General features: G+C 44.1%; 1 protein-coding gene across 1 annotated transcript in view; it reads right to left on the bottom strand.

The window, feature by feature from the left end:
- Positions 1-25409, bottom strand: part of NRG2 (neuregulin 2) — a 279171-nt gene that overhangs the window by 97393 nt on the left and 156369 nt on the right. The window contains 1 exon segment of the mRNA XM_026660842.1: positions 16549-16720. Within this exon segment, the coding sequence (XP_026516627.1) occupies positions 16549-16720 (172 nt within the window).

The raw sequence follows: 25409 nt of genomic DNA, 5'->3' as shown, positions 1-25409 counted from the left end.
CATTACCTGTTTCCGAGTCACTGATAACTCGGAGGAAAATGATCTTAAACACTTACGGATCAATGTCCCAACAGATAAAGCACAAGATGGAGTAGCAGCTGGTGTCCGCTACAGACCACCAATGACACTAGGGAACAGGATGACCAGCTCCTTACGCATCTATCTATAATACGCAGTGGAAAAAAGCAGCAAGATCATGGGGGACTTCAACTGGAGCGACACATGCTAAAGGTCTCTTGCTGACAATACTAAAACATTTCTGTGAATTTCTAAATGTTATAGATGACAATTTCCTAACTCAAAAAGTGCTTCGTCCAACACAGGGGAATTTTATATTAGACCTCATCTTGATAGGAAAAAAGGAACTGATTGTAGAACTAAAAATTAATAATAGCTTATGTACAAGCAATCATGACTTCATCACATTTAGAGTGTGTAAACAGAATTAGGTCCAGCCCAGAATTAGATATTTGGTGCTTTTAAAAGGGTCAGTTTCACAATGTTGAAAACAATTATGAGCCCAATCAGCTGGGAGGAAGAATTTAATCAGAAAAAATGTGAAATGATAATCAGGAATTGTTATGAACACTTTGCTAGATGCCCCAAAAGCCACAATCGAGGAAGAAGGCTAACCTGGTTTAGAAGGGAAGTGAAGGCAGCTGTATGTATAAATGATTAAATGAAGAAATAAAAAAGAAAAGAAAAATTGGTAGTAATGAATATTAATCAGAAACTAGCAATGTTTTTTGTAAAGGGAAATCATGTCTCACCGATCTACTAGAATTCTTTGAGAGGGTCAGCAAGCATGTGGACAAGAGGGATCCAGTGGATTTAGTGTACTTAGATTTTCAGAAAGCCTTTGACAAGGTCCCTCACCAAAGGCTCTTAAGCAAAATAAGCTGTCATGGGATAAGAGGAAAGGTCCTTTCATGGATCAGTAACTGGTTAAAAGATAGGAAACAAAGGGTAGGAATAAATGGTCGGTTTTCAGAATGGAGAGAGTTAAGTAGTGTTGTCCCACATGGGTCTGTACTGGGGCCAGTTCTAGTCAACATATTCATAAATGATCTGGAAAAAGGGGTAAAGAGTGAGGTGGCAAAATTTGCAGATGATACAAAACTATTCAAGATAGTTAAGTCCCAGGCAGACTGTGAAGAGTTACAAAAGGATCTCACAAAACTGGGTGACTGGGCAACAAAATGGCAAATGAAATTTAGTGTTGATAAAGATAAATGCAAAGTAATGCACATTGGAAAACATAATCCCAACTATATATATAAAATGACGGGGTCTAAATTAGCTATTACCACTCAAGAAAGGGATCTTGGAGTCATTGTGGATAGTTCTCTGAAAACATCTACTCAATGTGCAGTGGCAGTCAAAAAAGTGAATAGAAAGTTGGGAAGCATTAAGAAAGGGATAGATAATAAGACAGAAAAGATCATATTGCCTCTATATAAATCCATGGTACATCCACATCTTGAATACTGCGTGCAGATGTGGTCACTCCATCTCAAAAAAGATATATTGGAATTGGAAAAGGTTCAGAAAGGGGCAACAAAAATGCTTAGGGGTATGGAACGGCTTCCGTATGAGGAGAGATTAATAAGACTGGGACTTTTCAGCTTGTAAAAGAGATGACTAAGGGGGGATATGACTGAGGTTTATAAAATCATGACTGGTGTGGAGAAAGTAAAAAAGGAAGTGCTAATTAGTCCTTCTCATAAAACAAGAACTAGGGGTCACCAAATGAAATTAATGGGCAGCAGGTTTAAAACAAATAAAAGGAAGTATTTTTTCACACAACGCTGTGGAACTTTTTGCCAGAGGATGTTGTGAAGGCCAAGACTATAACAGGATTCATAAAAGAACTAGATAAGTTAATGGAGGATAGGTCCATCAATGGCTATTAGCCAGGATGGGCAAGGACGGTGTTCCTAGCCTCTTTTTGCCAGAAGCTGGGAATGGGCAACAGGGTATGGATCACTTGATGATTACCTGTTCTGTTCATTCCCTCTGGGGCACCTGGCATTGGCCACTGTCAGAAGACAGGATACTGGGCTATATGGACCTTTGGTCTGACCAAGTAGGGCCGTTCTTATGTCCTTATATTCAATTGTAGAAAATTGAAAGGGACACAAGGATAAATCTCCGGCCAGCAGGGTTAAAGACAATAGAATGGAGTTCTGTAAGTATATTAGGAACAAAAAGAATCTCATCAATGGTATTTGTAGAATTATCAATAATAAAGCAGAAAAGGTAAATGTGTTCAATAAATATTTTTGTTCTGCATTGGGGAGGAAGGAACAGATGATGTAGTCAAAGAATATGCTAACACTCTTTCCATTCCACTAGTATCTCAGAAGGATGCTAAACAGCATCTGCTAAAGTTAGACATTTAAGTCCATACATCCAGATAACATGAATCCAAGAGATTTAAAAGAGCTGGCTGAGGAGCTTGCTGGACTGATAATGTTGGTTTTCAATAAAACTTAGAACACTGGGGATGTTCCAGAAGTCTGGAAAAAAGTTAGTCTGTCAATATTTTTAAAAGGGTAAATGAGATGACGTGGATAATTATAGGCCTCTCAGTCTGACATCAGGCCTGGGCAAGATAATATGTCTCTCGATTAATAAATAATTAAAGGAAGGTAATGTAATTAATGCAAATCAACACAGGTTTATGGAAAATAGATTCTGTCCAACTAACTTGATTTTTTTTAATGAGATTACAAAATGTGACTGATAAATAGTATTGACATAACATACTTTGACTTGGTACCACACAATATTTTGATTAAAAACTAGAAAGGTATAAAATTATCCTGGCACACATTAAATGGATTAAAATCTGGCCAAACTGATAGGTCAGTGGGGTTATTGCTGACACTGATCGTTTAGGATAAGAAGTTCCAAAGTTTCCAAGATTCTGATCTTTTGTCCTGAGATGGGATGGGAACATTTTTCTAATATTTTGACATTTTTTGCAGGACGGGAAAGCCATTTCCCGCAGAGATCTAGTCATGAGTGTTAGCCTCATGGCAGGCCATTGCATTCTTCTTGAGGAAGGCAGTTATCCTGGCTCCATATAGGCTTCATTCAGCAAAAGGGCCAGGGTTATATCTTAATTCATCCTTGGTGTAACTACGTTGACTTTAAACTTACTCTAGGGTAGATTCTACCCTATTGTTTTTCCCCCCTCAGAACCTATGATTTAGTCACATACTGATTATGTTCTGTAGTCTTTGTATATTACTTAGCCATAGTGAATACTATATTTGGGGATATTCGATGATCTCAACTCATACTCGTTTTCCTGACTTTTAGATGAGGCATAAAACAAAGATCCAGACCAATTTTGGTCATTAAAGATTCTGAGAAATATTAGCAGCAGTGTCCAGGTCAAATTCCAATTTTTTCCCTCCCTAAATCCAATCCCTCCTTGTTTCCAGTTGGAAACAGCTTCCCCCCACCCCAATTCATCTCCTAATAAAACTACTTATGTAGTGTTGCCATAAGCTGTTAAACAGCGACCACACTGCACCCCAGAGCTGTCTGCATTGGTGCCTGAGCTCTATATACTGATAGGCTGTAAACTGCTTTGGGATCCTTCAGGATGAGAAGTATTAGATAAAATTATAAAGATATCACAATTATTATTAGTTTCCTAAAACTAGACTACCAAGATGGAGTTTTGGACATTCTGCCTATGAGATAATGCATTTTGAGTGAATACAGAGGAGGCCATAAAGGAATTAATTTTATTCTCCTCTAATAGTGTGAATTTGAAGATTACATTGAAGGTGGCCCTTATATTTGCTATTAGGAGAGTACTGTGTATATCAAATATGCTAGATAAAAGAACTCCCATCAGGAGATACTAGAAAGGAAATTCATAAAGGTGACCCTTACAAAGGACATTAAATGGGATGATATGGTTAAATATTAACTAAATTCCACTCTGCTTTGATAACATTATGAATGGGGAGAAAGTGAAATTCACCTCTGTGCTTAGAGCTAGCACAAAGGCATATGTATGTACCACTTGCAGCCCACTTTAAGTCCCATTTGGATGGACTAAATGGTGCATAGTCTTGTTCTGGTCCTCTGCATGGGGTGTATCTCACCTAAACCAAGTAGTTTAATATCTGGCATGAAGACTGGGAATGGTCAGTTCATTAACTGTCCTCTAAGCAGAAAACTGTTGTCCTATGCAGTACTCACTCTAAGAATGTGAAGCAGCTGTATCATTGTGCATTTGCACTCAGTCCCCTAAATTTGAGGAACTTAAGAAAATTCATCTTCCAAAGCAGACAACAGGATGAGAGAGATCAAATGGAAGAGGCCATCAAAAGGAAGTGTAATGGATTGTGTGGAGGCTATGGCCATGGGAAAGCACCTGGATTGCATTAGGGATGGAGAACTGGTTCAGAAATGAGTCACAACCTTGAATTTTCTCCCATCCTCAGATGCAAACTTGAACCAACCTATTCCTTAACCTGACGTTTTATTCACTTTTTATAGAATAAAATTTTGAAAGTCAGACACGCCTGTGGGTGTTTGAAAACAACATCCATGACTCCAAGCACGCAGTTTTGTATTCCAGGGCATAATCTAGCTATGTCAAGATTAGGTGATAAAAACAGATAGCAAACAGGAAACATAAAATAACCTAAACTGAACAAAAGAGAGAAGTGAGGTGTGGAAGTGGTTAGACAAGCAGCATCCTCTCCCAGGGGAGGGCGAGTTGGAGTCCTTATTTCCTGTCCCCCCAGGCCAGCATTCCACCCTTGCCACATGTTAACTGTGTGACAGCTGTCTGCCAACGCTACTTCTCCCACTGACATCCTTCTGGGTCCCCAGGAGGCAACTCGGACATACCCTGAGCCCACTCTCCTACTCTCTTCCGGCACTGACTCTCTTCCAAGGAAGCAGGTTTAAGGACCTCCTCAGATTAAGTGCTGCTCTGTCCTGATATGCAGCTGTGTAACAATAGCGACTTCTCACTCCACAGCTCTGGTCTCTCGACATATCCAGAGTTGGAGAGGATGATGTTATGGGGGACAAAGCAAGATTATACTTCCCCCTGCCATGCAGAATCCGGGAGAGTGAACTGGATTCCCTTCTGGGCCATGCATCCTAACCAAGTTGTTAATAATCAACCAATACATAAGTTCCAGCTGCATGGCCACTTGGGCAACCCCACAGTCCCCCAATGCTATCCCCCTGTGCAAGTCTACTGAACAAGCCGGTGTGCTCCCCAAGATGGACTAAGTTCCGATGTAAGGTCCCTGGTTTCAGCAGCACATGCCTGTAGGAAACTGGAAATTCTGGGGCAGCTTCAAATACATTTAAACAAAAAAAAATATCAAGTTTTATTTTACTGTATTTAACAGGAAAATACAATCAGGGTGGGCTCCCTTGCATGACTTAGTCTGATATGTAATTGACTTGGTGTCACCCTTCCCCATAGATGTTTTACGCATTTGGGAGGTTTTCTTCCCAAGCAGAAGGGCTAGAACAACAATTCCTTTGAAAGAAAATGTAGATTCTGGAGCACAGGTCTGAGGCCCGGGGTGGATTGTTCACTGTGCTCCATGGCTGCAGAGCCTTGGGGGTGGCACAGATTAAGGACAAACTGTGGGCTCCCAGGATCTGTATTAAGGGTGGAAAGGAGGGAGCTAGATTTCTTAGCTCTTCAGAGGAGTTTTCAGGGCTGGCAGCTAGAAGGAAGTATCCGTTGGTAAATTGAGCCCATTTGACATGCACCCAAGGAGAGATTGTAAGATTGAAAACCCATAATGCCATTTTTCCAATCTCATTTGAGAGTAGAACTGCACCTTACGTCGGATGCTCTGTATGCAGCTTCAGTGAACCCCACAACGTCTCCGGCTTGGGAACCCCACATCCTGACCAATTCCTAAATGTGGAACAGTAGTATGATCCACAGTGGGATTCTAACTCCCCCTGGCAAGCCCAGGTACCAGCAGTCCAGCTCCATGGTTCAATGTGGGGGCCAGAAACCAGAGCCAAGGGGTGGAGCCCAAGCCAGGAATCAGGAGCAAGGCAAGAACAGGACCAGAGCAGGAGAGGAGCAAGGTAGGAGAAAGAGCAATCACAGTTGTAGTCGGAGTGTTGAGCAGCCAGTGAGCTGCTGCTGCTGAGCTTAAAGGCAAGTCTCTTGGCTGCCCTCAGCCAACCAGGCAGTTCTACCACAACCCAGCTGAGCTCATTAATCTGCCTGGAGGCTGGGCCGGCTAGTCCTCAAGCTCAGCTGAAGTTGCTCAGTCCTGACACCCCACCAGCCCTGTAGGTGCCTTTTGCCCCCCTGCCCTTCTGCCCAGCTCCAATATTGCCAACCTCAAGCATTCAACACTCATGAGTCAGGCTCCACCACAATTACAAGGTTTTAATAGACAACTGGGCGGGTGTCCCTTTTATTTGCTTTCTGGTGTTTGAAGCTTAAAAGTGCATTCATGTCACATTTTCAAGCAGCCACTTCTGGTGTGAACTGTACCAGTGCACTGTAACACTACACAACAATATCCAAGTGAAACTACAGGGTGAATTGACCAGTAAGTACTACAGGCAAAATGTCATTAACCTAGTTGGAATTTGGTCAATACAAAAGGCTTTAATGGTCACAAGTGGCCAGGACCAGTGTTGTATTTCACACCTGAAAGATCTTGCCTCTCTGATATAGCACCCATCCAAGTCAATGGATGTACAGTGATGATTTCAATGGGCGTTGGATCTGGTCATGGTGAAAAAACTATCAGTACTTAAGACTCAAGCTGCTGCATTCTGTTCTAGCTTCACTTCCTGAATTGCTCTAAAGCCCTGCACTGCAGCCGTCTAATCTCCAGGTGATCACAACCTCCTCGTCTGAAGGAGATGAAAAAGAGCTGACCCTGGTCATTGCTGCTCTCTATTTAAAACTGCCCCCAGATTGCAAACTCTTGTAACAAGCAGCAGGGGGTGGGTCAGAGCTTGAGTCCCATTGTGACAGGTCCGTGCCCTGTAATTTTGCAGTGTGGACACAGCTCAAGCCACAGACCTGAGTGAGAAGGTCTGCTTAGTGCAGTCTGGAAGCATTAACACAGCTGTGAGACCCAAGTCCACCAGGTTTACAGTGCACTGTGGACACAAGCCCAGGCTTGGAAACACCAAGTGTGCAAGCCTGTGTTCCACAAACCCAGATTTACAATGCAGTGTAGACATAAAGAGATTACTCATGTAGGGAAAGTTACCCAGATGTTCAAATTTTTGCAGGCTCAGACCTTAACACCAACCTATTAAAAGCATCGTCATCCAATTGTTGCTTCAATGGCATTTATGCCAATTTACTCTAGAGTAGGACTGCCTTTAAATTCTCCTTTAGTTGTGTTCCCTCTTCTCTTAAACCTGCCTGTGTAATTTCTAGTTTGTGCAACAACCTCAAACAAATTGTCCATCTTGTTTTACCATAACTTTAAATTCTTTTTAGCAGAGTAAGATGCACATTTTTCTGCAGGCCAAATTCACCACTGATGTAAAGAGGTGCAGTTCTGCTCAGGACAATGGGGTAACCCCCACTAACCCGAGCAATGAATTCAATCCTTGTGTCTCAGCCTCCTGGGAGTACTGTGCAGAAATGGGATGGAGAAGGTACCCCACAGGGTAATAACAGGGTTGCTTGATGACACTGCAAGTAGGACGGTCCTCCCACAAGCTCATCAAATGGTCAACCAGATCCAAACTGAACATCCAAAACGTTTAACTACAGTGACAGGGAAACCTCAAAGTCAGTCATCTCTCTTCATGTCAGAGAAAAGAGCACAGATCAGGAATGGGATACAAAAGCAACCGGAACCAGCAGACCATCAGGTGTTTGATCCAGCCAGCTCCCACTGACTTCAATGGAAGATCCATATGCACATCGCTCTCTGGGTTGATCTCGTGATGAGAATACCACAGAGGGTTAGAAGAAATACAAGCTAAATTTCTGCTCTTAGACAAATGTGAACTCCCCAAACTCCCATAATAGTCAGGGTTTGACAGTTTGGCAAAGCACCATGAGTAGAGTAACTCAATCTTAACTTTGTTTTCCAGTGCTTTGGAAAAGATCTCACATGCTCTGATCAGCACTGGTAGTGGAAGGTCTGCTCTGGCGATCTGAATACAGCTTAACTCACTCTGCTGTGGTTTTGCTATTGTGTTCATTTCTTGCTGGGTAATCTCTTCACATTCCTATCAATGGCATGTTATTTAAATTTAGCAGGCAATAAAACACCAGCCAATACTTTCCTCCACCCAAGAGGTAGGTTTCCTTTCTGTGCAAGGCAGGCCTGTCCAAGCCTGTTCCTAATTAGCGATGGAACATGCAGTTCAGAAGCAAGGAATCAGGCTTTTTACCCTCCCTCCTGTGAACTCATTGAGAAGGACGACTCCCCTGCCCTGTGGCGCTCGAAGGTTGTGCTTGTAGTTAACAAAGCAGATAGATAATTGATGAGAAATCTGAGCTTTTGAGTTACAGGTAATTGCTAGTCTCCTTGGTACAATACACTCTATTTCATAGCGAGTCTCTCCCATTTAAAAAGCACTCACCTCCATTCAGTTAACAATACTTAGCTCTTATATGGTACTTTTCGTCCCTAGATCTCAAAGTGCTCTACAGTGGGGTGTGAGCCCCCATTTTAGAGGTGGGGAAACTGAGGGACAGGGAGGTTAAGTCAATGAGCAGGTCTCTTGACTCCCATTCTAGTGCTCCATTCACTGGACCCCGCTGCATAGAGAATAAGATATTTCAAGAGGATCACAAAGAATTAGATTTAGATCTATGATCTAACAGTAATACAGACACATGTAGGATTTCTAAGAAACCAAAAAGCCCAACTCTGTGCAATACCTGGATCCACTCAGCCTGACTCAAGTAGATAACCTGAATATCATGTAGCTTACCCTAAATGGGTCTCTTGGATTAGACCTTGAAACAGAGGGTCCCATCAGCTCTGTGGGAGCATTAGTCTTTGGTGCTTTCTTCAAGAACAGAAGTTTTCCCTGCTCTCCTTGCCCAAGATTTTCCCTCCCCAACATTACCCGCCAAAGGGCAATAGAGGTGTGAATCCTCTGCCCCTGGAGGTTCTGGGAGACCCCACCTCGCTGGGATACCAACATTCCCACAGAGTATGAGTGGGGTCAGCTATTTAGCCATGGTGGTTCTTGCTACATGTACAGAGTTGAATAGATTCTCATTTGATGGTTGCTTACCACCAATAGCAGCACTGGGAACAGAGAACCTAACTAACTGTACGATGGAGCTTTATAAATTCATGAACAGGATAATATGACAGGGTTGCCTGTGAAAGCAAGGAACTGGGCCCACAGACCCAGGAGGTCCCTTCCAGTTCTATGTCCATATTTGGCTCAGAAAGACATTTTTCCAAGGCCACCTTGATTGGGTTCCCCTGGAGCACGGAGTAGGGACCCCCCCTCTGCTTGTTGGGAGCCCTTCAGCACTGATGGACTTCAGTCTCTCTGACTTCTCTTTCAGGGTCTCTCCCACTCCCACTAGAGCCTGTTTTGGAGTATTTGTAGCTGTGATGGGCAAGATATTTGCAGACACAAACAGAGCTCCCAGATCCTTCACCTGGGATTTGAAAAGGGCTGTTTCTAAAGTGTTTCATGCTTTCAGCCAAGGCCAGAAGGGAAAGTACCAAATCACTGCCAAAATCCTGACTGACTGCCATCAGCAATTTAACTGAGCCAACAGCTTTGTCCCACCCTCTGTGTGACAAATGAGGGAAAGGGGAGATCTTCCTTGTTAGAGCAAGGGGCAGGCACATTTAGAGCAGCCCTAAGGTTTGCCTGATTACCACTTTGGTAGACAAGTCCCTGGCTCTGCATAGGTAACCAGCCCCATGAAGGGAGAGTCAGAAATGCCAGGGTGCTTTCAAGGCTCTCTCGCCGGAAAGCAGGGATAGGAGCAGAGTGTTGGGATGGACGTCTGTCAGAAGAGGAGTTAGGGTGCACCTTGGGACTGACGTTTCTTTTCAGGTCAGGCGCACTCTTCATTGGTGACATAGCAGGACTCCTGTTTTGGGGTGTGTTAAGATTTGGGACTTTTATTCTGCCAGAAGGAAGAGCTTTTATCACCCAACATGTTTCTGGCCTGTCACTGGCTGCAGGCCAACTTGGTGCCATGGAAACTAGTAAATGCAGCATTGTTACTTGACAGGAGTGTCTTGAGGGAAGAGGATTGGTTCTTCCTCACACTTTTACTTCTGTTATGGGAATTATCGGGCACCCATCACCATGCTACCCAGGCACTCTTTGGGCAGGTGGGAACCACCTTCTTCCAGCAAGCCAGCTTCGCTATCTGTCAGAGGGTGCCAGGCAGGAGACAGGGCTCTCGGGTAAGGGACAGAGGGAGGAAGATGTTACAGCCGGTCAGAGGAAGAGATCTCTGGTTGAGAGAAGGGTTAGGGTGCTAGCCTGATACATAGGAGTCCCAGCTCCAAAACAGATCTCCTGGGGGGAGCATGGAGAAGTCACATAATCCTTCTGGGCCTCAGTTCTCCCATCTGTGCAATAGGGATAACAGCACTACCCTACCTCACAGGCCTGTTGTGAGGATAAATGAATTCAAGATTGTGAGGTGCTCAGACACTACAGTAACAAGGGCCATATAAGTACTTTGTGTCTACCTAGGACGTTCATGGGTAATTTCTACATAACATCCTAGACCCCTGTTAACACAAGTCCATTCACAGCCAACACCATCTGCCCTCAGACTGTGTGCATATGCAATTACAGAGGGGCTAGTTACAGTGCCATGGTTAGATTGTGTTAATACGTCCATTCAAAGCCCTCTCTTGACTGACTCTCTAACTTTCCATAGGAAGGAGGTGTTACATTAATCACAGAAAGATCAGTGATGAGTGAGGCCAATAATTTTTGGGGTGATTTTGAAATCTATAGGATTAAAATTGTTCTAATGGCAAGTAATCAACATTGTAAGGTGGTAAAATGGCTCAATGTGTTGTAATTGATTTATTTTAGTCACTTCTAATTTTAAAAATGAATACTCTATACATGCCATAATAAGGATAGATGTAGTATTTTTCACACTCTTATGCACTGGATACAGCAGCAGAAAATTAACTTTCAGACTTCCAAGTGACCAAACAGTCCTAGATTTATAGACTGTTTCTTTGTTGTGTCAGGACATACAAAGTCAGAAATGGATGGATTGGGAAGTTACATGATACATAAAATGTCAACACTGCTCTGAAAAATGACTAATTGTCAAATTATTATGACTCAGCGCCTGCGGGGTGTGTTGTTCTGCTGCCACATTCCCAAGCTTTCCTAGAAGAGAAAACTTCTCAATAGCTGCTGTCTCTTGCCAGCTCTTTACAGTTACTTCCTGGTTAGTGGTCGATTGTTCTGTCATGTAAAGGATTATACATGGAGAAAATGTCATGGAAAATATTTTACATCCAATACTTCCATGATGTTGCATAAACAAATCAATGTCCCCATTCTATTCATTCCAATAAATTATGTAGGTGGATATGTTGTCCAGTGTCATGGGACTCCCTAAATGTTACCATGCATGTATAAACCACAACTAGCTTCTGTAGAGCTTTGAAGCCGTAGACCTCAAAGTGCTTTACAAAGGTCAATATAATTATCCCCATTTTACACATGGGGAAACGGAGGCACAGAAAGGTGAAGATTTGCCCAAGGAGTAGCCTGTCTCATGGCAGAAGCAATAGGGGTGGCTGATAAAGATCTTTACTTGAAGTTCTCACCGAATACAGAACGGTTATAATACAACCAGTTTGCCTAGTTTGGTAGCTTATTGCACAGACCATAGGATTGCTGACGGAGGGTTCCTCTCCTACACAGGACATGCAGAGCAGAGTGTGTAAAATGTTTGCACGGCTTGCTGGAGACTCTTGGATTAGAAGAGCATACGAAGGCTGAATGGCTCCACGTGGGGTCTAAATGGGGGCTTACATGGGTGTTGTGTGGTGTGGAAGGGCAAAGGACAGGGTTAGAAACTAATCTACCCCCAAAGGAGACTGAAATCCCCTGTCCTTACCAGCCAGTGGAATGCCTGATTGCAGTGAAAATGATAGCTGACCTGTAGAAGAGGAGGGTAGAAGAGGGATTTAGTTTGTAGGCAGAGAGCAGTCTATTCCTTAAGTGGATGCACCTGGACATTTTGCCAAGACAGTGGTTGCTTTGGGGGACAATACACACTGGGGACTGCTCTTTGGACTCTCGTGGTGAAGGAGGACTTTCAATGCTCTGGCCATACTGAGCCCACAGAAGAGACCTAGTAGAAGAAAGAGAGCTGACACCTAGCCATCGCCATTTAGGCTATGGCTCAAAATATGGGGCTGCCCATGGACAATTCCTATGTCATTTCACCCGTTTCTTTAATCCGGTCTCAGTAGCTTGAAATACAGCCAGGCTAGAGCCTAGCTCAGGATTAACAGCACACCAGTGGGGCAGGCAGAGCAACTCACGTTCAGAGCTTTGTCTTGGTGGGAAGGAACCAGCGAGGGAAAACAGCATTGTGTTTTCTCAAGCTAGAGAGAAGGACAACCTGGCTGCAGCAATTGCATGGACCAGCGCTCCTGTGAACAAGCACAGTTAGCAGACAGACATCTCTGCCCTTTCCCGTTCTCTAGCACAAGGGCACATGCAGACTGTATGAGTTATGCCCCCACCTATGCCCCTGCTGTGGCTTCCACACCATGTCAACCCTGATTCAGCTAGGGCCAGGGAATTAACAGCAAAGGGGTCAACAGCATAGAGATTGTAGCAGACATTTGCTTTGTCCTGCTGTATCTCTCATCATATCGCTGGTCTCTCATTTTTGCTCTAGTTCTGATGTTACTGGGCTGAGTCGGGGCTCCCCCAGTATTTCTGTTTCTACTGTGGCAGCGTGCTGTTGAACACACTTCCTTTACTGCTCAGGAGACAATGTCTTGAAGTAAAGCTAATTTTTCTGTCAGCTTGGGGGCAGCTAACCTGGGCTATAACCCGGTGGTTGGAGAGTCCTTCTACTTCAAAGTTTGGGATTTCTTCTCTTTTTGAGCCTTGTTCATGGTCCTGTGGCTCTAGTTAGAGAAGATGGCCAGAACAATCTCAGCAAAAGCCTCTGCACTATTAATTACAGTCTAGTACTTCTGCCGTGAGAGAGGAAACCTCCACCTCAGATTCACCATGGGGGCTTCTTCCCTTCTGGGTACCCCATTGCCATATGATCTGGGTGCTTCACAGATATTTATGTTATCTTATAGAATAAATGTGTCTAATACTTCCCCATGTTTCACCGATGGGAAAGAGAGACCCAGCAAGAATCAACAGAACTTTTTTCTGAATTGTGAAATACTGCCACTGATGTAGGTAATTTAAACATTGGATTAAAGGACCTCTTCCCCCCAGGAGAGCAGTATTCTCCACCATATGATGAATGTTTTGGAAAGCAATGTCAGAGTAAGCCTGTGAGGGATTCTAGGTGGAAGGTAGGGCTGGGAGTGAGATGATCCTATTACCAGACAGGCCTTGTGGGTGTTATGTTCAAACACAGTGTTTGGGTAGGAAGGCACTGTCATCTCCCCTCTTCATCACAGAGCTCCCACTACCTCCAGACCTCTCACACTGAGATGCTACCAGACGCTCACTGGCCCATGCCATAGTGTATCCCTTTTACCTATAGCATCTGCACAGAGATATACAAAAAAAGTGGCAGTTTACTGTCTCGGAGAGTTTGCCCTTGGCCTGCATAAGCAGATGGGTATTTATCCAGCAAGCTAGGCAGGGGTGTGGCTATGGTCAGAGAAGCCCCTTCCTGATTATAGAGCAGCTGCCTCCCAAACACAGTCTGCAGCACCCTGCCAGTCTCCCCTGCTGCAGGGGCTTCTTAAAGTCTGCACCTGCAGTCCAAAGGTCCTTGAAAACATTCCCCTCCTGGAGGTCCCAGTTTATTTAGTCCCTACACAATCTGGCCCTCGAGGCCCCAGCCCCAGTTCAGTGTCTCTCTCCCCTTAGGTAGGGATTCCCCAGCCCTCATTCCCAGAATTGGGTCCCAATTGAATCACCACTGCCAGCTTTACCTGCCTGGAGCTCAGTCTTCAGGCTCTGACTTCCAAATTCCCCTAGCATCAGGGTCTTCTTCCTACCTCAACAAGCTACTTCCAGCCCTCCTAGCTGGGACAGCTCCTCCAAGCTCAGGGCCTGCCTTGCAAGAACTTTTCCTCACTACCTATTACAGCTTCCGAGCTTGCAGCTTCCTGCTGCCCTTTATAGGGGACACTTGTCCTCCAGCAGAGCCCATCAAGGCTGTTAATGGGCACAGGTGGGCTGGAGCAGTTCCTTCTTAAAGGGCTGGGTCCACACTGTGCCTTGCACCTGATTCACAGGACTCAGGCTGCATCACATACACACACTGCAGCTGAGGGGCAGGGCTCGGCTCGCATCCATAGAAAGACTCTTATCTCCAGGACACTGGGATAGAGGCTAACATGACAGAACTGTGGCCTGGCAGGAGAATTCTTTCCTGCAGCACAAAATGGGGGGCATTGTCTCCAGGCTCATCACCCTTGGTGACAGCTGATATATCTCCTGACATGGATATGCCTCCATCTATATAGGGCAGGAAACTATCACCCTTCCCTCTGCAGCATTAAACCCATATTCGGCGGAGAGGGGGATGTCACTGTGGCCACTTCACTGGAGAAGGATCCAAATGTTCATCTTCTCACCCTCCTTGGTGCTATGCAATAGACACTGCTGGCCTTAGAACAGCTCAGGCTTCTGGCCCCTGGAGCTGATCGGTGACCCCAAGCATCACCGACTGTAACACAAACATCCTTGCACTGGCTACCCAACTCCATCTGCTCCTGGCTGGCTCAACACTGACTCCACTTTAAAAGAGCTTTGTCCCAGATGTACCAAGTGTTGTCCAAAGGGACCCCTGTGGAAACCCATCCCTTCCCCTGCTACAGAACTAGGAAGATAGTTTCCTCATCATCACCTTTAGCCACCCTAGGAGAAAACAGCTGCTGGATCTTCTGTGAAGTCTCTGAATTAGCTACTGTATGTGTAGGGGACAAAAGAGGTAGAACAAGAGGCCAGTTTCTTCTTTGCATTGAGAAGGAAGCAGCAATTTAAAGGCAAAGCAGGAAGGATTTAATTCCCACACCTTCCAAATGTCCCACACATTCAGACAGCTGCAGCTCAACGCATTCCCAGAGCAAGAGAGGGAAATGCCCTGGGTTCTTCTGAGGAAGATATGGAGCTCCTGTCCTCCTCCTTTAGGGTCTCCATCAACAAAAGCTGACTAAAGGATGGCCAAAAACAAATCATAGAAGATTAGGGTTGGAAGAAACCTCAGGAGGTCATCTAGTCCAACCCCCTGCTCAAAGCAGGACCAACCCCAACTAAATCATCCCAGTCAAGGCTTTGTCAAGCCAGGCATTAAAAAACCCCCACCTCCCTAGGTAACCCATTCCAGTGCTTCACCACCCTCCTAGTGAAATAGGTTTTCCTAATGTCCAACCTAGACCTCCCCCACTGCAACTTGAGACCATTGCTTCTTGTTCTGTCATCTGCCACCACTGAGAACAGCCGAGCTCCATCTTCTTTGGAACCCCCCCTTCAGGTAGTTGAAGGTTGTTATCAAATCCCCCCTCACTCTTCTCTTCTGCAGACTAAATAAGCCCAGTTCCCTCAGCCTCTCCTCATAAGTCATGTGTCCCAGCCCCCTAATCATTCTCTTTTTGCCCTCCGCTGGACTGTCTCCAATTTGTCCACATCCTTTCTGTAGTGGGGGACTCAATACTGGACACAATACTCCAGATGTGGCCTCATCAGTGCCGAATGGATGGGAATAATCACTTCCCTCAATCTGCTGGCAATGCTCCTACTAATCTCCACTGCTGGGACTCAGAAGACTTCTGTGATGCTTAATGCAAAACTAGCCCAGCAAGAGAGCTCTAAGCACTAGCCTTCATAAATTCCTCCATCCTTCTCCCCAGGAAAGAAGCTGTACTGGTGGAACCCCGGCGCCCTTCTCCTACTCAGGAAGGTACTGCAATAGTACACAATAGTGTAGGACAGGAAGTAAAGAGGAATAGTACATCCAATTGAAACTGTAAGTCAAATTTAGGAAATCAGAAATGGAATTTGCCCAGGACCCTGCGGTTCATAATGCTACTCTTGTAAAAATGATTGCAAGTGGTCAGTTTTATTCTTCCAGCAGCACAGTGCCCTCAAACACCATCTTGGGACCTCAGTTAATACTAACTCCAAAAACAGGATGCCACCTACAACACTGTAGAAATTTTTTGGTGGTCTCCCATCCAAGTACCAATCCAGACCAACGTGCTTAGCTTGTGAAATCTGACAGCATCCCTGCAGAAGGTGGTATGGGTGCAGGAAAAATAGATACAGCTACTTGAACACTGACAAGAGGCAGTCTGATGTATGACATTTATACCAGGCATTTGTTAATTATTATCGTGCAAAGCAATCAAGTTTCATACTTACTTGCCATTCCCGTATTTTATTCGGATGTCCTTGCTCTTCTTCAGTTCTTTGCCATCTTTATACCACTTGTAGGAGGGCTGGGGATTCCCTGCAGTAGCCTCACATTTCAGTGAAATTTTTTCCCCTACGTGAACATTTGGGCTCTTCAGTTTCTTCAGTTTTGGAGGAACAGCTGTGAAAAGAGAAATCAGACCAGTGTGAAAACCTGCCTCTAAGGGGCACAGGGCAAGGGAAGTTATACAGTCGCGTTTCCCTCTGCTGGGGCTCTAAGAGAAGCATCTGATCTCCAGCTGCATTTACTCTATAGTGACTCAGAGGTTGGATCCTTGTCTAAATACTTATTGTTAGCATCATTATGTCTTAAAAAAAGCAAATAGGTGGATTGTCACAGCTGAATATGCTGGGAAGGAAGCAGGTCCCTGACTTCAGATGAAGGGCGGGCTCACCAGTTTCCATCTTTGCCCCACATCTGCTGCAGATTTCCAGACCAATAGCTCCCGTTTGTCTCATGCACAAAGGCAGGCTCTGTGCATCTCCAGGTGCAAAAAAGAGATGAGGTTTTATTCTGCTTCCCAGACCGGCAAGCCAGGCTGAACACAGCGCAGCGGGAGCTCACGGTGGATTTTTCTTATTCTGCCATTGCTGCTGCTGCTGCTAACCTTTTTGCTATGACATCTTCTTTTACCTTTGCTGCTGCTGACAGACACACTGTTGATCTCACAACCTCTGCTGCTCAGAGTTGTACTATTTGACTACTGAAGAAGGGAATGGGGGTAGGGGGTCATTCTCTTCCCCTCTAGCTGCATGCACTGAAGATTTCCTGGTGCTCATGTGCCTTCCTGTACAATCTGGGGGTGTACTGTGCATTAGCTCTTCTGCTGCTAAGAGCGGAAGGCTGAAACATGTCCTAGCGGGGGAAACAAATGCTGGTACAAGTGGTCACTCTGCTATTCGACACTACAGCCAAACAGGGCTCCTACACTGAAAACTCTACCTATGCAAACAGCTAAAGAGGGAGAGGCATCAGTTCCTGGGGCCACAGGTGGAGGCATGACAGAATAGAGACGACTGGGAAAGAGCTTTACAAATCCCAAGAAGTGGAACACCTGACAGGTCGACTTCTAGTATGAGACCTGCCTCTGAGTGTGACCTTTACTGGATGCTTCAGAAAAGGGAAATTAACTATGCATCTGGAAAATTGGATAAGGTTGTACCATTCACCTTTAACAAGCCACAGCCAGGGATTATATTATGCCCTAAGCATGAGGATCAGCAACCTTTGCAATTTTTGTCTTAACAGTTGTAACTGCAGTCTGTTCTCTTTGAACATGTATTATTTTAAATCTTACCTTTTAAAAGAAAGTCTTAATAAGTTATATTTGTCTTAACATCTTGCAGCAGTGAGTTCTACTTGTTAATTATATGTTGCAGATAAAGTATTTTCACTATGCAATATACATTGGTTGCCTTTTAATTTCACTGAGTGGTCTATCCTTGTGCTATGGGACAGCAATAAGAGATAGAAAATCAGATGGGCTTCATTATACCAGTTACTCCTGGGGGAATTTTGCATCACTGCATGTGTGCAGAATTCATGGCCCCCACAGATTTGTTTGCTTCCCCACAGAAAAATGACTTCTGATGAAGAAGCAAAGGGAAGCCGCAAGAACGGTCATGCGCCCCTCCCCAACAGTGCAGGCAGGTTGATTTGGGCGCCCGGAGCAGCTGGTAGAGAGGTAAATCACTGTCGGGGTGGGGCTGGGCAGTTGTGCGAGTGAGAGACACTCTGTCCCTCTTGCTCACTATTGCAGCACGCTTGGTGTGGAGGGGCAGGGCTTTGGGGTGTTTCTGAGGAGATAGGATTGGGGCAGGTTCTGTCCCCGCAGGCAGAGGAGAATGTAGCAGCCTGCCTGATTAGTGAATTGTTCCCATTGTTCTTAGTGAATTCCCCCAGCAGTATAAAACAGGTGTAAAAATGTTAAGGCTCCTTTACATTGCCAGAGTGGTGTGAAGGAGCCTTATTGTAAAGGACAGTATGGCCTTACACATGCTTATGTTGCTTTAGGGATTAGAACTGGTCTAAATTTTTGGACTGAAAAAATTTCCTATCAAAATGTGCTCCATGAACTGTTTGCTACTGACCTTTCTGGAGATGGTCAGTAGCCAATATAAATTGTGAGTTTGAGTCCCCAGCCCTCACTTGCTCTTCAGTTGCCTATGACGTGATACTGAGCATATGGCTGCATATATTTGTTGACTAATAACTAGAAGTAAAGGGTCAATTCTAGCCACATTACTATTAGACAGAGGGGATTTGGGGATTTCCTCCAATGCTCCCCACTCCCATTCTCCACCCATTGTATTGTAGTTTAAATAAATTAACAAAATAATTGAAACCAGCATGATTATATTGTGTTGTTTTGACAAATAAGCAAAATTTTGCAAAATTTTAAAATGTTGTGTGCAGAATTTTTTATTTTTTGGGCACAGAATTCCCCCAGGAGTAGCCAGTCATCATTTTACAGACCTCTGTTATATTTCCCCTCTTTCATCTTGACAAGCTAAATAATCCTAGACTGTTGGGTTTTTTAAATACTTTCTTTATTGAAGGTTATTATATACAAATGAAAACAGGCAGAGTAACAACAACACTAACCAAGACATATGCTGAATGTACAGAAAAGTTTAAAGATTCTCTTGGAATTCACAGTTTAAAATCTCACCTGAATGCATGGGGAAGGATGTTTTGTGTTTGTTTTATGCGTGCATGCATCAAACAGCTGAATCCATCTTGGTCAAACCTCAAAAAACCTTCAACTATGGGTGGAGCTGGAACACATCAGCCTAAAGTGAATTAGTTGGACAAAGCAGCTGAAAACGTGAAACAGACTGTCTCTGGAGATTGGAGGCAACAACAGAGCTGCCAGCTACCAGTGGAGTTGGAGCAAGGAAAAAGACAGCAAGGCAGGTAGTGGACCAAATCAGCTGGTGTAAATCTGCATAGCTCCACTGTAGTCAATGCAGATAGTTGGTGTAAATCAGTTTGAAGAGTTGGTCCAGTACATCCAGGGGAGCAAGAAAACATGTGCAGGAGGAAAGGAAGGGAAACGGAGCAGGTGGCAAAAGGTCTATATACACTGCACACTCCTTTCGGTGGCACGTAGAGTACATACATGACATGCCCCCTAGCATGGGTGTAAATAGCAGTGTAGACGGTGAGGCACTGCTTAGGCAAGTAGAGACATGCCAGAACCCTCTGGGTAAGGACCTGGGTATGGACCCTATGCAGCTCTGTACATGCCCAAGCAGCACCTCCCATGTCTACCCTGCTATTTTTAGCAATGCAGCATCCAGCTCCAGTGGTGAGGAAAGTCTCTGGCAGTGGGGAGGCAGCAGGGAAAGGCTCTGAGAGCTCCCTGCTGCTGAGGCCTTTCTCTGACACAGGTAACTACATGCTGCAGTAGGGGTGCAGCCTGCTTTTCACTGCAGCACGCAGCTACATATACCCCATACGCTGCCGCAGGACCTGCGCAGTGTAGCTGTAGACAAAGAAACGTGTGCAGTGGAAGAGAGAGAGAGAGAGGACCAGTGCAGCTGGGAGGGGGGATACACAGAGAGCTGTGGAGCAGGCAGTGCATTAATGCAATAAGTGTTCTGTGCTTTTTGAAGAAAGAGAGAACAAAATGCAAGAAATACTTCCCTAGCATTATTTCTGCATGTCAGCAATCGTGGTAGTGGTCATCGGGAAGTTATGAAATCATATGAATGGCAGTGGAGGTCTAACACTCAGTTAAGAGGTGGTTTACAGAATGAAAAGGTTTTAGACACCTGTCTTACAATTCACTGCCTTCCATTCAGAGAAGTGAAGGATCCTTTTGAGAAAAGGGACGGCGCCAGAGGAGAGGGGGTGCACCTGAGCTGCTCAGAGGAAGGGCTCCAGGAATGGCCTCTCCTCAAGTGTGGCAGGCACTGTGACTCTGGCTACATTCATCTCAAGCCTGGGAAAAGCCCAAAGAGCGTGGATGATAGAGGAGTGTGACGGGGCTATGGAGATGCAGGACAACTAGAAATGGGGCAAATGCCCCCTCATGTTTCTCAAACGTAGGGGTTCCAGTAAACTGGAACTTGGATCCTGGGCACCTCTAGTTTTGCAAAGTCAAAAAACCTTCTGTTTTACTGATCTTTGCTTTGAAGTGAATCCTACACCAAAAAGCATGCATGCATGTTAAAGGGAAATAGCTCTGTTCTCTCCCCAGAACTCAGGTACATAGAGAACTTGCACTGTGAAAGGTTATTGTGAAAAATAGGCTTATCAAATGTGTTTGTGTCTGTGTGTGTACAGATTCATAGGGATTAAGGCCAGAAGGGATCATTATCATCATCCAATCTGATGCCCTGCATCACATAGGCCAAAGAATCTCAAACAGTCATTTCTGCATCAAGCCGATAACATCTCTTAGAGATGTAGTGTCTCTTTTAGAAAGCTATCCAGTCTTGATTTAAAGAATGCAAATGATAGGGAATCCAACATCTCTAGGGAAGGTGTTCCACTGGTTAATTAACCTCATTATTAAAAGTGTGACCCTTATTTCTAGTCTGAATTTGTCTAGCTTCAGCTTCCAACCATTGGTTTTCGTTAAATCTTTCTCTACCAGATTAAAGAGCCATCTACCATCAGAAATCTCTTCCCCATGTAGTTACTTTTAGACCATGATCAATTCACTTCTTAGTTTTCTCTTGGATAAAATAAATAGATTGAGATTCTTTGGTCTCTCACTTAGCAGGATTATTAGTTTACATCATAACTGCCTCCATTAAATTACAGTAATTTATAGCTTTGACGTCAGCCTCGTTCCCATTTTTTGAACCAATGTACTTTATGAAATTCCACTTACAGCTGAAGAAGTTATTGGGAACAGTATGAAGTATGTTCGTATTTAAGTTGTGCTCCCCTTCTTTAATGCTTTGAACGGGGTTTTTTCCCCTGCACCGATTGGGATGGTCAAACCCATTAACTTCATGCCATATGAAAATGAGCAGTGACAAACATTTAAGGAGACGATGGAGGCAAGTTAAATGTCCCCAAGTCCCAAGGAAAAATAAACAAATCTGTGTTCCTCAGTCACTAGGTGACAATATCAAGTACAAATGGAAGAGCAGAATAACACTGCTTGCAAGTAAAGCTTGGATAATTATTCATGCACATACTTTGAATTCTACACATTAATTTGTATTCAAAGTTATTTGATGGGCACTCCCTGCAAAAGCATATTTCAGATGTGGATTGGTCACAAAAAATTTCTTTCAACAAATCTTTGAGTATTCCAAATTCATGGTATGTGACCATTCACCTAACTTGTATGCTACTGTTTCTGCTCCCTGATTCAACACCTGAAAGTTTTATTAACAGGGGAGGGAAATCAAAGCCATTTTGTGATGGGTGTCTGGACACACATTTGCAAGATTTTAGCTTTCTGCAATCATTCTTGTGGCCAATACAGAGGTTCATGGAGAATAAATAAGAATCAGCTGTAGGTGGAACCAATAAGTATCAGTCCTCCATTGGCTAGAAAGGCTGGAAACAGTCAGAAACCAATCAAGGCCCAGCCGGCGGTATATAAAGGTCTAGCTAGTTCTTCCAGGGGCCTGTTATGGGTGAAGTAGGGATAGAGGAGAAAGGATCTCTTCTTAACTTAGCCCCTGACCAGGCCTCTTGGGATAATTCTGCACTTTTTTGTTTGAGTCGGTGAATGAGTTTTGTTTACTTTGAGGAATATAAGGCCCAGGTGGACTATCCTGAGTTGACTATTAATTTGACTTCTGTAAGACTAGGTGAGCTCGTTTCACTAGATGCTTCATTGGCTCAGACGAGCCTGTGACACCCAGCTCCCGGAATCAAGTGATTATGTGAGACTCTCTGCTTTCACTTAAAAGAAATAAGTAAGTTTCTAGCCCCTGTGGTTGCAGAGAAAAGCTGGAAAATATGATGTGAAAGTTTCAAAATCCAGGAAATAAATAAAAAAGCCCCACATTTATTATTTTTGAAATCTCGTGATTTTTGGATACTTGAGGTTGACAATACAATGCTTGCAAATATTGGTGAAAGAAATTAATGGCACTTAGTTGCATGAATTTCACAAATCCTTCTTGACATTTTTTGTCCCGCTCTAGTGGGTAAGTATAAGTAGCTATGGATATGTTAATGAATGGGAGCTTGGCTGTTAAGTTTCAAAAGGCCCAGGATTTGGGACTAAATAGGTTTAGCTGCACTAAGACTAGTCCTGTGGGGCTTTTTGCACAGAAATTCAACAAAATCTACTTGAGGTATGAGTAAGGTGACAAGATCCCCATAAAACATCCTAAAAATCATACTTTAAACCTGGTGGAGAAGAGGCTGTGAAGAACCACAAAAGCTGCATGGAAGGAAGGCTCATTCTGTAGTCACTGAAATTAAATACTCAAACAACCACCAACATAGGCCTAGAGAACTAAGCTAACACCAAAACCAACCAAGATATGAAAAACACACACATCCAGTTCTGTAACCCATCTGAATGTGTGGTCATGCTCCAGCTGTCATTCTCTGCATTGTAAACCAGATTTACTGTTACTGTTAATACCTGTAACCTGAACAGCAGCAAGACACCAGGATTTGCATACCCGTCGCCTACTCAATGGCAAACAACATCAGTTACAAAACCGAAATTTTAGTCCTAACTAAGTTGCCCGGATCTCTTTAAGATCTGCCTTATAAGGTCTGATCCAGACATGTTTAATTTATTGTTGTTTATATTTGGGGTTGCACTAAAGTCCCTTGATAATAACACATCGTATATTTCAGGCACCTACAGGATGCCCAAAAGCATCTAGGTACCTTAACCAAAAACATAATTAATCATAAATGGTCAGCATGCCCAAATGAAACCACACCCCACCCACAATGTACAATATATAAACAACCCCACAATAGGCATAAAGGAGAAAGAAGGAGTCCCAGGAAAGGTCCTCTATAAATTAAGAAATAGTTCATAATATACTCCATGGCCACCATTTTAAAAGGGGAAAAATCAAACTTCCTTTGTTGTGGGAGACCCTATAACAGCGGCACTCAATCTTTGACTCTAGAGCCACACGCTGGTTTTTAGGACAATACACATAGCCCACCAGTTTGATGAGAGCTGCTCTCATCCTGCCTAGTCTCCGGCAGAGCAAGGAGAGCACTGATCACAGGAAGGTTCTCCCACCACCTGATGCACAAGAAACAATGCTGGAAGCACTATGCAGAGGGACCTGGGTGGCCGGGATGATAGCTCTCCAAGCAGCTAGGGAAGAAGGTGGTTTAGCTTGGCTTCCAGCAGTCAGAGAGGCAGGAGAATGGGTAAAGAGGAGAGGCAAGTTATAAGATACAGTCATGGGTGATGCCTTGATGTGCTGTTGCAATGTCTGTGTCAGACCACCTCTTTCATATCATGACCCTGTTACCACAGAAGGGCATAAAGAAAAGGAGGGTGGTTGCCACCTGCTAGACTTGTTCACACCCTGCATTAGGACTGCAATACTCAGGCTGAGGAACCCATGTGTTAAAGAACTTCATCAATACGTGATGCGTTACAGTGAAGCAACATCATACTGCAAATGCTGCAGAATATTACTTTGCAGAGGGGTGACTGATGGCATTTGATGCCAAAATTTTAGGGCAGGACTTTGCACCTCTGCAAGGTTGACTACCACTGTCCTTAAGTAATGCCTTCTAAAATGGGGGGGGGGATGCAAAGCACACCCTTCACCCAACATACACGGAGTAAACATCTACCCAATCCTCACAGTGTATGTGGAAGAGATGTTCAGTATTAAACTTATACAGTCTTCTCCCAAATCCTGCTGCAACCCATCAGTGGGTAATTACAGACTCTGAGTTCAAATACAGAACATTAAATGTAATCCAGTTTCTAATAAACATCATGCTTTAGGCAACTTATATTTCCCATTTATGTGAAAAGGATGACCAGACTTTCTCACAGGATTTAACTCAACTGTCTTTGAAAACAGCAGTGGCTCCCTCAGATCTCCGCTGCCGTCGGCAGGGCATATGCCAGGTAAACCACAACATACGATTTTAATTTCCTGGGGGCAGTATTTAACGACTGGCAGACTCTGCTGTGCTAATCCTTAGGCCTTTTACTTAACACATGACCAGGTCTCCCTCAAACTACACCTGTTATTTTAGTAATTCCAAGGTGTGATTAGGCACTTCTGGAGTTTCAGCTCCCAGCCCCTTGCTACAAAATTGGACAGCACTGCGTCCTTAGGCCTGGCTGACATTGAGTGCTGGTGAGGAGGGCTGGAGATACCAGGGACAATGACATGTGGAATATTTCAAGGGCTTAAGGGCACCACTCAAAGAGGTGTGAGGACCTGACTCCCCACTGGGCATCTCACAGGAGTAGCTCTATGCCTTGCAAAAATTAGATCCTTACTCTCTTGGTCCTCAGACACCATCTAAGCTGTAGATCTCAGCACTCTATTTAATACTGTCGGTCAAACCCTGGCAGTTCAAATCAGAAAAGAGAAAAAGTTAACAAGGGTCTGCGGTGATGTAAGCAACATGACAAACTCTGTGATATTTGTTACCCTAGCAAACAAGAGCTCCATAAGTGCTGTAAAAAGAATAGTTGCTAAGTTGTGCATTTTCCATCTCTCCCATTCTCATTCTTTGGTTCTCCCTGTCTCTCTCAAGGGATCATATTACCATAATTAAAGTTCCTATGTAGGTTTCTGGTTTGAGATAGTGCCCTGGGTTGAAATCCTGGCCTCACTGAAGCTAATGGCCAAACACTTACTGACTTCCATGGGACCAGGAT

This window comes from Terrapene carolina, unplaced genomic scaffold (assembly GCF_002925995.2).
Source record: "Terrapene carolina triunguis isolate 2854851 unplaced genomic scaffold, T_m_triunguis-2.0 Scaffold838, whole genome shotgun sequence".
NCBI lineage: Eukaryota > Metazoa > Chordata > Testudines > Emydidae > Terrapene > Terrapene triunguis.
The sequence above is the reverse complement of the archived record's forward strand: the minus strand, read 5'-3'. Positions and strand labels throughout refer to the sequence as shown.